Source organism: Corapipo altera, unplaced genomic scaffold (assembly GCF_003945725.1).
Source record: "Corapipo altera isolate COAL_440 unplaced genomic scaffold, ASM394572v1 61281, whole genome shotgun sequence".
Taxonomy (NCBI): Eukaryota; Metazoa; Chordata; class Aves; order Passeriformes; family Pipridae; genus Corapipo; species Corapipo altera.
The window spans coordinates 53,331-68,006 of NW_020884921.1; the positions used below are offsets into that span (position 1 = coordinate 53,331).

The following is a 14,676-nucleotide window of genomic DNA, read 5'->3' on the forward strand; positions in this document are numbered from 1 at the left end:
TAGCCTAAGCAGCAGTCTTGCACCAGAAATACATTTCTAGGCACCATCTTCACTCTAAGACAACTGCACTTTGTGTCTCTTTCTCAGCTGGCTACGTGGTTTTACAGTCTCTCTTAACAGTGTTTCTTGGACGTCTCACCATTCCCAGACTAAATGCCATGCACCCAAGGAAGAGTCTTTGCTCAGGCACACATTGTGTTACCAAATGGTTAAAAAACAATGCCATTAGCATTATACAACATTCTGCATCTGATTTATTAAGCTTCTTTGCTACGGGATATTAAACAAAATAATCATGCATTAGGCATAATTAGAACATGACCAAATTAACTTCTGTAATGCCAGTTATACTAGGGAACTGCAAAAGTAATTCATACCTCTGTGCTGTAGACCCAATATGACACGTCAGCTCACAATATAAAAGGTTCATGGCACATAGACTGCAATGAACAAGCACCATAATTTTCAAAATCTTAACTGAAAGGATACCTGTTGACTTTAAGAGTAGCAATTCTCGTATTATTGACTATGATAAAGTAATTACAGACTGCTATACTTGCACTAAATTTTATCGTTAAATTCATGGCTCTTCCTCTGTCCATGTAACCAGCCATTTCATCCCAGAAGGCAACTTAACTTAGTCAAGCATGATTTGCCCTTATGACTCTCTGCAGGTTGTTGTTCATCATCTTGCCATTTGTGTAATGGAGATGGATTCCAAAAGCACATGCAGTACATGCTCCCTGATTGTTTTGGACACTGAGACAAGTTTTATGAACGCAGAGTTTCCCGGATGTTCCAGTTCACCTTTTTTAAAAGTGGACACTACAGCCTCAATCCAGTTGTCAGGGACCTCCTGTGTTACAACTGTGTTACAGCTGATGGGCAAAAACAGCATTTGTGCAAAAGTCCATGTGTGGAGCCCCATGGTTATAAGGTGATTGTGCTCTTAAAGTCTTTTTAACGCATTTCTTCCCTGTTACTGGCAACTCCTTTCCTTCTGTGGTGTTCACAGAAAATGGAAGCAGTCTTTGCCTGTGAAGCCTCAAGCAAAAAAAAAGGTATGAAATATTTCTGCCTTTTCCATATGCACCAGTGGGTTGTCATCCTCCCTCACCCACACAAAGGGAGCAGAAGGGATTTCTGTACAGATGGTGCTGTTTTCTCTAGCACCATGAATAAACCATCTCAATGATGTAAGCACTGTCGAAATAGCTTACATTTATCTTGATTTTGTTGAAATTGAAATCTTCAAAGAGAACTGGGCAGTCATCCTTCATCCTTTCATCAATCCAAAGCAATGGACAAATACAAAGTTTAATCAAAAAGGTGAAGAACAACCGTCTGCACAACCCTGTGTGATCAAACCCAATGTTCAACAGAAAACGCAACCTGACACACTCTGAAAACACGTTTATCTGGGCTTTAACCTTTGCCCCACAGGACAGGAAGGGACATGTTGCATTACAACACTCTGGTGACTTTTCAGTTCCAGCCATGCCAAAGAGGTGGAATATTTCCAAAGCAGCAGGAATATCAGACAAGAGTGTAAGAAAAGAGTGTCATAACCACTTTTTTCAGTGAGCTATATTTACAAAAATCCTTCTGAGACATGAATCTGACTAACTGTTAAGAAAAATTTGGGGTGCTAACGGGAGGGATGAATTGCTAAACTCATGTATTATTCTGAGGTCTAACTTGACAGGACTGCTGGGTACAGGAGCTTCCAAGAGCAGCAGCTACGCTCAGAAGCCATAAGAGCCAAGACTATGGTGAAAATGAAGCACAGGGACAGAGGCAGGCACAGGCAAATAACAGACTTGAGACAAAGCTGGAAGGTGTGCTGTGACACACAGAAATATTGCAGAATCCTAACAGCAAGCTGCTAGTCAGAGCTTGCTTAAGATGGGCTTGGTATTGTGTAAGAATTATAAAATCTTCAGTAGTTATCCTGTTCAGAAGAAAACTTAGAGTTAATGACTATATCCCTTAATCCATCTAATGATTTTCCCATGTCCTATTGCATATGCTACTACAAGAGCACCAGACCAAATGAGTTATTATGCGTAATGCAAAGCCTCACCTATCAAACTGAATTGTCATGTGTCTTATCACTTGTAATCAACAACTTTTGACTAACATCATAAGATATTGTCCTTGATATCTCAGGCGAAGGAATAATACAGGAAGTAGCAGGTGAAATACCCACCCACCTTCATCCACTAGTGGGTGGAATTTATTTTTTATTACTGAAAAAGTTATTTATTAATGGCAAAAAGTTGCTAATCATTTTGACGTGTGGTAAAAAGGCAAAATAAAAGGCCCAGAAAAAGAAGCAATCAGAGCTACTGATGTAAGACTCTACAGCTCTAAGAATAGCCAAACATCCCTGAAATAGCAGTGATGACTAGGAATGCTGAGAAAAAGACAAAAGAATAAAGGAGGTGGGACAACACTCACATCTAAGCACTGTTTTCTGAAGGAAACAACTAAAGTGTTCCAGGTAGACTTAAAACACATCTAGGTATGATATAAGAAACTGAATCAAACACATTTAATGAGATCATCCAGACTGCAAATACTATGTTAACTGTGTTATGCATACATTGTTCACAAAAATTACCTTCATTTTTCTGCTTTCAGATGAATGGCCTGTCTGGCAGAGTATGTCTTTTTTCTTATGATTACGTCAAGTACACCATGAAAAAAGAAACTAAAAAATCCTCCCTCCTCTACAATTCATAGAAGTTTTGTGGACAAATCTTGTACAAACAGATTTAAACAACTGTGCCCATAAAGTGTTCTTGTATGCCAGTGAAAAAACACACGTGCACTGAGTAACACAAAGTATCTCCTTCACGAATAGAAACTCTTTCATCACTGCTCTGTGGTGGAGAGGCTGTAAATCATGAAGACTAGAGCACAACTGATATTTCTAACTTTCAAGAAGTAGGAGGGGTATGTAACATTAGAAGACAGCAGGTCTGGAGTATACAAACAGAAACACATTACTTCTGTTAATTAAATTGTAGGTCCCATTACTACAGGATGTAGTGAAGGATAAATGGGTTCTAAAAGAGATTAGATGAACTCAGAGAGAACAAACAGGTCCATCACAGAGCATTAAGCACAACTGTTGGGCTACAGCTGGGTCACAAAGTATCTAAATAGCTGTTTGCTGAAAGGTGGTGGTATGTGCTTGAGAAAGACTTCTTTATATATGACCAGGTTGCTAAACCCTTTGCATCTATTCCTTGCTGCAGCTGGAGACAGGGTGCAAGGCTTGACAGACCCTCACTCTGATCCAAGAGGAACATTCTTTATCCACTGTTCCTTCTTCCACTCGGACAGGTCCGCAACCAATGACTTACTTTTAATATTCTGTCTTGGCTCAAAAATGATTCTTTAAGATCTAGATTAGTTACAATAATGCCTGTAAATTCAGAGGTTTATTATATATTACAGTGAAATTTGAGGGACTTTGGACTGCTTCAGATGCATCCGAGAAACTGGAAACAATGGCTTCTTGAGGACCATATCACCAGCAGCTAATAATTGTATGGTATAAAGGATTTTCTTAAATCTCCATAGTAAACTTCATAAAAAAACCTCAGGTGTACATTACTCCCACTGACTCCACATTCTCAGTCCTAACTGGCTATAATGCCAGACTGGAAACTTCTATAGTATTTTGCCATTCCCTTCAAGCCTTTATGTGAGGCAAAGTTATGGATAAAGAACAGCCAGGACGACACAGAGAAGTTGATGAGTGAAATGGCTAAGCCACTACCCATGATATTTGAGAAGCTGTGGCAGTCTGCTGAAGCTCCCACTGACTGCAGAGAGGGAAACATAACTTCTTGAAGAGAGTCCAGTGGAGGGCCATGAAGATGATTAAAGGGATGAAATGCCTCTCCTATGAGGAAAGGCTGAAAGAATTGAGATTGTTCCACCTGAAGAAGAGGAAGCTCCAGGGTGACCTTAATAGCAGGCTAAAAGGGGCTACAGCACTGCTGGAGGGGGATTTACAAGGGCCTGTTGTGATCAGACCGAGGGGTGGCTTTAGACTTAACAACAGTAGGGTCAGAATGGGTATTAGCAAGAAATTCTTCCCAGTGAGGGTGGTGAGACAGTGGAACAGGTTACCCAGGGAACTTGTGGACAACCCATTCCTGGAAGTGCCCAAGGCCAGTCTGGATGTGGCCGTGAGCAGCCTGGTCTAGAGGAAGGTGTCCCTGCCCATGGCAGATGATCTTTAAGGTCCCTTCCAACCCAAACCGTTCTATGATTCTCTGATTACTCTGTGTTTGCAGATAATTTGTTCCAGTATAGATAACTAAAACAAGTTCTATAATGTGATGGTATTGAAAAAAAGAAAAATTACACATACAGCATGCCAAAACCATACCCTTGTCTCAGTCTTGTGCCAAACGCAATGAATCCATCTTTGAAGTTTACCCATTGAAATTGCATACATTTGTATTAGTTATTCTGTTAGACTGTGTATGTAGCTGAAGCATATGAAATATACCAAAAGCCTCATTCAGGAGATTCTTCTGCTGTGAGGAAGTAGTCTTAAAATGCAAAGTTGATAATTTCACTCATGAGCTCCTGAACAACGCCCAAATCTTATAGTTTGAAACCTAAATATTAATTTGTAAAAACCACATCTGATTCAATTAAAATTCCCCAAAACTCAGAGGCTTTTATTCTGGTAATCTCTTCTCCTTAAGAAAGGAAACCTAATTTTCAGAAGAAATTGAGTGTGTCCAAAAAACCTGATTATAAAAAATGAGTGAAAGTTTTTGTTTGTTTGTTTAGTTTGGTGTTTCTTTTTTTTAAACTTCAAGTATTTGTAGTACAGTTGGAAATATCTGCATTCAGAAACAAATGTCTGCAGCTACAGAACACAGTTTGCCAAAGTCAGAAAAAGACTGATTTTTACAAACTTCATAGGAAAAGTGCACTAATCGCAGAGGAGCACAATTTTTAGATTAAATTGCTTTAAATTAATGATAATAAAATGTTTATAATTCAGACATTTTGTTTTATTTTTGCAAAAACAGTAACTTTATTAAACACAACATAGATTTTGGTCTCCTGCACAGAAATTACATTCCCACCTCTTTTTTTTTCCCCCCAAGTAACTTTTTCATTCTGATCTACCGTTTTGGTCATGAAAGCCTACGGTAACTAGCTACATTATTTATAGCCACAGAATCATAGAATCATTGAATGGCTTGAGCTGGAAGGGACCTTAAATATCATCTAGTTCCTAACTCACTCCCATGGGTAGAGACACCATCCACTAGACCAGGTTGCTCAGGGTTCTGTCCAACCTGGCCTTGAATTCAACTGTCTGTTCACTGACAGCAAAAACCAATAGAACATGAATAGCTGGACATACTAATTTTTGCTCCAACTCAACAAAAATATGCAGTTATGCATGTTCTAAAATACTCTGCCATACGCAGATGTATAAAATACAGCATCAGAAGAAGCACTGGAACAGCCTCCCCAGGGAAGAGGTAAAGCCACCATCCCTGGAAGAACCCAAAAAATGAGTAAATGTGGCACTTAGTGATATAGCTTAGTGGACATGGGAGGTATTCAGTCAAAGGTTGGACTCGATCTTGGAGCTCTTTTCCAACCTTAATGATTCTATGTTTCTAAGACCCAGTATGACTTTTGGAATCTGGTATTTTTGGTAATGAATTGTATTATTATTCTGAGGGAAATTTTATGCAGACAAAACCATTAGTATTTTACAGCAGAGCACTTTTCATATACGTTAAAACACACAGACTCTGATTGAAGAGAGTCTGCAAACGAATCCAAGTGTCCTCAAGTTGCACTGACAATTTGGATAGTTCTTCCAATAGGTTTGGCTCTGATGAGAGAATCTTCAGATGTAACTGAAAATGAAAACAAGCAGTTAGTGAAACAAATACAGATAATAAAAAAAATTCAATTTCAATACTTTGCCTTCAGGAAATACTTTGCCTTCCAAGTAAGGAATTCCTTTTCCTTGAATTAATTCCCTCTATTCCATGCTGCGTCTCTTTTGCTAGTTTTACCCAAACCATTTTACTCCCACATATGTACTAAATGAGACAAGGCAGCAAAATATCTTCAATATGCTACTGCTTTACTAGATCTTCTTCTACCTAAGCTGCTGAATCTATCCTAATCACACACTCTTCTAGAGCATAACTTTCTCCTTCTTCTGATTTGCATCACAAATTCCTCTTTAGGCTAGAAAAGCTAGACAGATGCCCTGAGGTCAATCAGGATTATTATTTTAGTTATCCATGTTGCATACAGCAGGAAGAATGATGCCAGCACACTCCATACCGATACAGATGGATGATATCTCTTCATGTAACAAGCAGTAACCTTGTTAAAACAGAAGGAAAAAAAACCTTTTGATCTTGTAGCAGTTATTACCACTTTATGAATGGAATAGTTGTATTCCAGGTTACAATTTAAATCTGGGAGTATTGCTATTCAGCTTTAGCCTAAAAGAGAGTAGGTTCAGTTTGGATATTAGGAAGAAATTCTTTACTGTGAGAGTGGAGAGGCACTGGAACAGGTTGCCCAGGGAGGCCATGAATGCCCCAGTATTACAAGGTGCCTGAATGTTTATAACAATGTTTCACCAGTAAACTGTAATTAATTGCTTTCATATGGTTTCACAAATCAGAGTATCTCAAGCACTTGTATATCAGAACGGTTTCAATCTTCTACAGAATGACTTTCTCTCTAAGATTAACTTATAGTGTGCTTCATCCAAATAACTTTCTGACTTCTACAAGACCTGGGAGTTATTTCACTAGCTCTGTGATGCTTAACAGGTAACAGAGGAAAGGAAGCCCACTGACATGGAAAGTAAGTCAGGCTTGCAATGTATAGCGGTAAGTCCAACAAAATCTCTAATTTACTTTCCCAACCACTGTGCATTAAATTCTTTGCCTACTTAAGACATAGCATATATCAGCTTAACAATTAACAACCATTAATAAATTCCATATGTTACAAAAAAATAAAAAAAATTCTAAATAAAAAATACTAGAATAAAACCTGGCTGCCAGGGTCCTATTCAGAATACCTGGGGTTTTTTGCAGATTTTTCTTGTCTATGGTCAGATGAGTTGTCAAATCATCCAGTACATTCAGTTAGACATTTTAAAACCATTCCCAAACGAAATCATTTAAGACACTCTTTCAAGCAGACAAGTTATATCCTTTTACTGCACAACCATAATTTTAAACAGGACTAACATCAAATTTTTTAAGAAAATGATTACCTTTAAAAATAATGCAAGGTATGCCTGGGCAAGTTCAAAGTTGTACTTTTTGTTTAGCATCATCCCAATCATTCTCAAAAAGCTCAGCATCACCTCCATTGAGCCACCACCTTCAGGGGCCAAACCTCGCAGTTCTATCTCAGTATTAGATGGTCCCAACCTTTTCAGTAGGTCAAGTGACACTTCATCTGTGTTAAAACATTGAATGAGATGTTATCAGAAACTTCTGCAGACAAGTACCTTACAAACCCATCATAAGGCAGGTTTATTCCAAAATTCTTAAGCAGTGACTATGAATTTCAAGTTCCTACTCTTTCCTTTCTACTTTGTTTACAACAAAATGCCTTCCTGCCTTTAATTTACTGTCCCATCACATACTAGAGAAGTACATTTCTAATAAGACACATGTACTTTATTTGTAAGTCCATCTTGAAAAATACAAGGAACACCTTTATATTTGTTTCATTTTTCTCCCCGTTTTCTGTCCTTTAAGCTGAACAAAATTTCTTATTAACCACATAGCACTGTCATTTTATATCTCTTGGTAAAAAGAATGTATACACTTGGGATTTCAAGCTACTAAAACAGTGAATATGCTCTGAAAGTGATAAGGTACTATTTTTACTAGGCATCTTTACTGTTATTGACATTAAGCAAAACTAGGGATCATCTGGTGCATCTAATATAATTACAGCTTTTGTCAAGTGAATTCCTCCTGCTTTTTCAGGGGCCTGGGGGGTGGTGGAAAAATCTTTTTCATGGTAGAAATACATGCAATTTAAAAACTCTTTCCTCCTCTTCATAAGTGTTCCTCCTCAGGATTTCTACAATCCTACCTGATTACCTATGAGAATCCCACCCATTTGCTTTAAAAATGAAGAAGCAAAAACATGTTTGGTTGCAAATGCAACTGATGGTTGAAACACTTTTAAAAATGTAATTTAAGAAGTTACTAAGAAGACCAAATTCTCATATCATTCCCAAAGACTCTCATATCTTGGTAACTAATGGTATTAGACACTGGCTAAGATTCTTTAGGTGGTATAAATCTGTATTTGATTCCTATGAAAATCATTTGCTAGTTTTAAATGTAATTATGATATGAACAGTACTAAACAGATACATTAAATAACTTCTGTGCTATTAAAAAAACTAAGCACGGAACATGTTATGAAATTGGTACACATACAATATGGGAAAGAGTGCACTTGCTCCCTGGTACAGCCAGCCTCTAGATGCTTGGTAGGGTTCTTAAATATTCACCCGAAGCAGTTTAATAGAATACTATCAAATAGAAATCCTAAAAACACAGCATAAAAACACACCTCATTTGTGACAGACAAAGTTCTGCACACAAAATGTTTCAAGTGCAGTTGAGTAAGCTAGTCAACTCAAAAGAGTTCAAGAAGGGGTAATAGAATTCCCAACAGAACTGCTTTGTAGACAAACTGCCAGTGAATCTCCATTTACATTTCCAAGGTAGCTATGTTAGCAATCATTTTCAAAACAACTAAGTTTCAATGATTCTGTAGGAGCACAAGTTAAGCTGGTACACGTCAAAGGCAATTTAAGTGATTAAATTTCAAAATAGGTTCCAAAGAAATTCAACACCTTATTTTTATATCATTTCTTCTTAAGCTTTAAATTGTAAAGCAATTAATTAAAGGTGTAAGTTTGCTGAATGCCTAGAGAAGTAGCCCTTAGGAGAACTTGCTAGGGACATTATGTTTTTCATGTTTCAGTAAATCACCAGACTATCTCTTTACCAAATCAATCCCTTCCTTCCCCTACAAATAATACACAGCACTTTTCTGGGCAAGACCACCACCATCTCCAAAAAGGCTAATGATCTCAGAAGCACTACCTTCTCTTCCTAGAATGGTTTTAGCCAGCATTTCTCTGTAAGGATTCCATGCTGCAGGTAAGCTGGACTACCAATGGATCTTGATCTAGATTGGCTATCTATGCATTAATCAGGTCATTCTCTTTGCTACTGTACTATGCATATTTTTTCCTCCCATGTGTTACAATTCTGACTTTAGAAAGCACATGTATTTCAAAACATAAGCAGCATCAGCATTTTTATTTAAGTATTTTATTAACTTACATTCATTAGTGCTCAGGGCTTCTTCTAGATGAATGCAGAAATCAGATTTCTGTGCCAGTACTCCAAGGTTTACCACCTTTGACTAGACCACAAAAGTATTAAAAGAGTGTACATGAATATGAAAATATATTTTTACAACTTAGATTATTTTCCTACTGACAGAATAAAAGACTTTGGCAAATATGCATTAATGGAATGAGTTAAAACTGGCACTTTAAAGTCAGCAGGAATTTCACTCAGCACTAAAAAGCATTTAAGATTTCTTTGAAAATATACTAGATAAAAAAAGTTATAATTTTTGTTGGTTTTACCTGTGTATCTTTTTCTTCCTCTGGTGGAATGTATCGGGGTATAAGACCAGGAACTGTTGGTATGAAGAAAGGTGCTGCCTTCGGAACTTTTGGTGGCTCTCTTGGTTTATTTTTTTTCTGTTAATTAGATATTTGAATTAAAATAATCATCATCATAGTAAGAATACATGGGAATTTTTTTTTGTCAAGAGTTTCATTTTTAAAATACTATGAAAACTCTAAACACTAACTGAAAAGTAATACATAAGTAAAAGTTTTGCTAGTAAATGTGAAGATACTATTTAGAAGACAAACAACTCCTCTCCCAAATCCCAGGAATTCTGAAAAGCACCTTATGGCTTTCTACAGCAAAATCTTGAAAATACCTGAAAAGAGGAATCAAATTTCACAAATCAGTAATGCATCTCATAGAACAAGGGGAAATATATCTGTCTGTTTGCTATTTTTTCCACAGTTTCAGTACCTTGATAACATCAAGGTTGAGGAGGTTTTTCCATCTTGATTCCGGTAATGAGGAAAGGGTCACCAGCTGCTCTTCCAACTGCTCAGGTGTGACATATTCTATCATTTCATCACACGGCTCTTCTTCTCCTGACATTTCCTCATCTTTCAGGAACAGATATCATTTATGAACATACATACTCCACATATTTTTTTTTTTTAAATCAAACCCAGTATTATTATGTATCTTGCAGTTTTTGAATAACAAATGCATAACAGTTATGGATATAAGTGCTAGCATAACTTAGAGCTGAAAAGCTACAGAATCTTGTTAACCCTATGAAATAATTTTAAAAACCTATAGCTAAAATGCAGAATTGGATAAACAAAATTTTTAAAGACTGATAAGATTTGTCCACTTCGGCTGAAATTATATCAAAACAATTTATAGAATTCTAAAAAAACAATGTATTACTGTTAAAATTTTGTTAACCTTTTTAAATATATACACAGAAATTTTAGTTCTACAAACTTTACAAAGGTGTAAAACTTTTGCATTTAAATATGTACCATATTCATAACCTCATCACAATCTCTTCACAGGTATGACTGAAGTGGCACATAAAAATGAAGAAAATCTCAACATTAAAGCACAACATCCCACAACAAAATGTCTGTCATAAGATTTTCTCTGGACTTCCTTTGTGGTCTTGACCAAACATTTCTACTACTCTCCCTTTTTTTTTTTTGCAAAATGCTACATGGTTAAAACAATGAATCTAACAGAAAAGCCTACAACAACCAAGACCTGTAAAAACCATTAAGAGCTCTGAGCATCTAAACAGGAACTTGACATTTGCTGAAAACAGGAAGTAGATTAAAGCTTTCAGCCAGAATCAAGTTAAAAACATTCAGAGGTTTTGGATGAAATCCTGTCTCCCTAATTTAAGTATCTCAAATAAGTATGTGCTTAATAAAGCAGTCTTCATCAAGCATGTTCCTCGCTCTTTTAGTGGCCCATGGCTAGTTGTTTCTCCTCCAGATGGAGAAATGCAAGCACTGCAAAACTTGGGCAGACAAGATCGCCACCTAGAGGACCTCAGAAGCACAATCATTTCGATTAAATGCAGCTAAAATGCCATTTAGGCCTTTCCTTCACTAGGAATCTAGAAAGGCAGGGTCAGCTGAACCCAATTCTCTCGCCAACAAGACAACACATAGCAGTGAATATACCGTGGCACACAAGGAGAGAAACAAGTTGCGAGGGAAGTGGAATAAAGAACAATATCCCTCCCAGTGCCAGACAGTAACGTCAATTTCAAACTGGCCCCACAAACGTCAAAACATAAGGTATTTACACAAGTCTGGGATTAAAGAAAGCCAGCAAATAGCACAATGTTTTTCCACTAAAAAAAAAATCTTCTCAAAGATGTTGAAATCATCACAATGTAATTCCACATGTCTGAACATAGAAACATGACTAGATTTTAGTAAATAGTATTAGCATATGAGTAAGCATGCCAAAAATGGTGGAAGCATTAGGAACAGCTCAGAGAAGGCATAGTAAGACACAATGAGTTTGTTACTGAGGAAGCAAATCATCTTCTAATTGAAATATAATAGCAAACTCAAAATGAAATAGGCTTTCATCTGAAAATTACCTTGCACAGGGCAGGTGCTAGGGAGTGTCACCAAAGAAGGCTCATAATCTGCAGGAAGGGGTCGTAATGACACAAGTGAATACAGAGAACGGTTTGACCTGAAAAATAAGACAGGCATTTTAAAAACAATCTTCAGGTGAATGGGAACAAGCACTTTAGACATGATTTTTACTGCAGTCTAAAACTATTGCATTATGGCAATTCACCAGGTTCTAGTCAAGATCAGTTTTTCTAATCTACCAGATAAGCAAGAAATTAAACGCATCAACAGATATCACCTGAAAATCTGAAACATAAAGGCTGTGCTGAAGTATTATTGCCAAGAACATTTAATAATGACTAAGGAACATGTACACAAGTCATTCTGCTGAATTATTTCTCTGGCAAATTATTTTATCTGCCAATATAAACCAGGGCTAGGTAAAAATACTTGTTATTATTCACAAGGAAGGTCTAACAGTTGAACACGCCTCAGGCAAAACTACAGTCAACATATGTAACCTGAAAGACCTATCAAATGAAAGGGGAAAAACCCCAAAACACTTAAATGGTATGTTACTCCAGTACTGACCTAAGCAGTCATTTGCTTCAAAACCCTATCAGGAGGAAATTGAACTAAAACACGTTACCTCTGTGCTCATTTATCACTAATAAAGAGAAATAATCACAACTTTCAAATAAAGTGTGTGAAGCAGGACAAGAAAAGCACTTCAAAAAGAAACACTATTTGAATAAAGACATTCCAAAGGGGTTAAAAAAAAATAGAGACAAAGAAAAACTTTAGGAATGGCATAACAGGAATTTTTAAGAATAAGAAAGAAATATTTAGAAAAAAAGATAATTTAATTATCAGAATAAATACCTTAACAGCGGAAATTTCAAGATTTATGAATCTCAGCAATACAGAGTATCTCCCTTAATTACAATGAGACAAAAGTGGAGATGATACTTCACAGAGCAATTCTCTATTTGCAATGAAGGTGATTAAAAGAATTCTTTCCCATCTGAAAATCTGTGTAGAAACATAAGTATTATACACTCACCACAAATAAATTCCAAGATCATCCACATGTGCTGAAGCTAGAAAATCTCCTGTAGGTGACATAGTAAGGCTCACAGCTGCAGAGTCCACCAAAAAACAATCTATAAGGCTAGGGAGAAGAAACACAACAGAGAAATTCTCAGCAAGATGAACTTGTTTATCTATGCATATTTGAATTACAGCTGAATGCAAACAGGACACTGGAAGTATGCACACAAACCAGGGCATTAGATGTATTCAAATATATTATATAAACTTAGCAAGTGAACAGTACTGTGCATCAAACCACTCATCGCTATAAAATTCTCTAAAACTGGCACCTCCTTAGACATCCACATTCTGTGGAAAATGTGATGAACCATCTGTCCACATTTAACTCCTTATGGCTAATGCTAACCTTCTCAGTGGCCATAAATTTTGAGCTCCCAAACAGCCCCATGTTGCTCTGACCTCATCTTTTAATGCTCTGCCATTAACTGATAATTCCCTTTCTCAATACATTTCACATACAGCTGGGTAATACTTGCACCTAATGTTTCCCAAGTAAAGAATGGACTGTACAATGCAAAATTTGATTAACTGCAACAGTTTTGACATTACCATATCTTCAGCCTGATATACTACTCCTTGACCATTCCTTTCACTATTGCAGAAAATTGAAAAAATACCATGCAAAACCAAGGTTAAAATATTCAGTAGTATGTGACTATTCTAACAGAGCGACACTTGAGTTCTGGATGATGCCATAAGTCCTGGATGATGCGTGCCCTGCCAGACTTCCACTCCAGTCCAGGTTCATAGCATGCTTGTCACTTGTTGAGGTATAAATTTTATTTACTTCAAAATGTAAGTAAAAGCTGAATTTGACAACTAGTTTACCGAGAGAAACAAAAAGAAAAATGGAGAGCTGGAATACCTTGCTCTTGCTTATGGACCAAAATCAAAAGTAAAGTGAGAACTGATGAGAGCAGCTAGTTCTACAACCTTGTTTTGCTCACTAACCATAGAAAAAATACTGATGTAACAAAGCAGTTTAAAATGTAAAATCCTGCGGGCATGTATTTTCTTAAATACTATGCACTCCTGTGATGGTTTGACAGACTATGTTAAAAATAAAAGCCTTTTTTCCCCTGCATTTTTTTCCCCAACATTTCCTTCGGCATGTTGGTAGATACAGGTTTCAAATCTCAGGTAAGAGATTCATCCCTTTCAGCATAAAATACACCAAGTTCCTGCTTCGTCTTTCTTCACATAAATTGGCAATTCTTTCCTGATTTTCAAAAAGCTCTACATTCAAAACATCCACTAGGAATACTTACAATATATAAGGACAGTGAAGCGGCATTCCCAAGTAAAAACATATGTTTAACTAAGAGATGCCATACAATTTATCTAAGTCAGTTAGTAATTTTTGTAAAGTAGGATTCTAGAAACATGTTTTTCATCTTTTTATAAGAACAGTATCAAAGCTGAGGCTTTAGAACACCGAGTTTGTAAGTCAATTCTTCTACGTATGACTCACAGGAGTAAAGCAAGCATCAGGCTTTTTATTAAAAGCTGTTCTTTCTTGTCAATTGTGGTGGGGGAAAAACGTTTTCCCCCTGGAGTTATAAAATGGTAACCCCCAAGGGGGTTGACTCAATCAGCGCTCCTGCAAAATATAAACATATCACCAGAAGCAGACCAGAAAAGAAGGTGATGTGGTAGTTGTTGTTGGAGAGGTGGCCATGTTCTGAGGCCACGAAGAGAGAGGGGCCTGAAGCCCCACTGAGGGCTGGGCCCCCCCCAGCCCCCGGCTGAGGGGCTAC

The 14,676-nt window shown here is 37.0% G+C and overlaps 1 protein-coding gene across 1 annotated transcript in view; it reads right to left on the bottom strand.

The window, feature by feature from the left end:
* Positions 1–5,046: 5,046 nt before the first annotated feature.
* The window catches only part of WDR36 (WD repeat domain 36), a 32,166-nt gene continuing 22,536 nt past the window's right edge, over positions 5,047–14,676 (bottom strand). The window contains exons 17-23 of the mRNA XM_027656864.1: positions 12,870–12,977; positions 11,827–11,924; positions 10,188–10,330; positions 9,725–9,841; positions 9,414–9,495; positions 7,307–7,494; positions 5,047–5,915 (exon numbers count right to left, since the gene is read on the bottom strand). Coding sequence (XP_027512665.1) covers positions 5,766–5,915; positions 7,307–7,494; positions 9,414–9,495; positions 9,725–9,841; positions 10,188–10,330; positions 11,827–11,924; positions 12,870–12,977 — 886 coding nt within the window. The 3' untranslated portion in view covers positions 5,047–5,765. The remainder of the gene's footprint in view (positions 5,916–7,306; positions 7,495–9,413; positions 9,496–9,724; positions 9,842–10,187; positions 10,331–11,826; positions 11,925–12,869; positions 12,978–14,676) is intronic.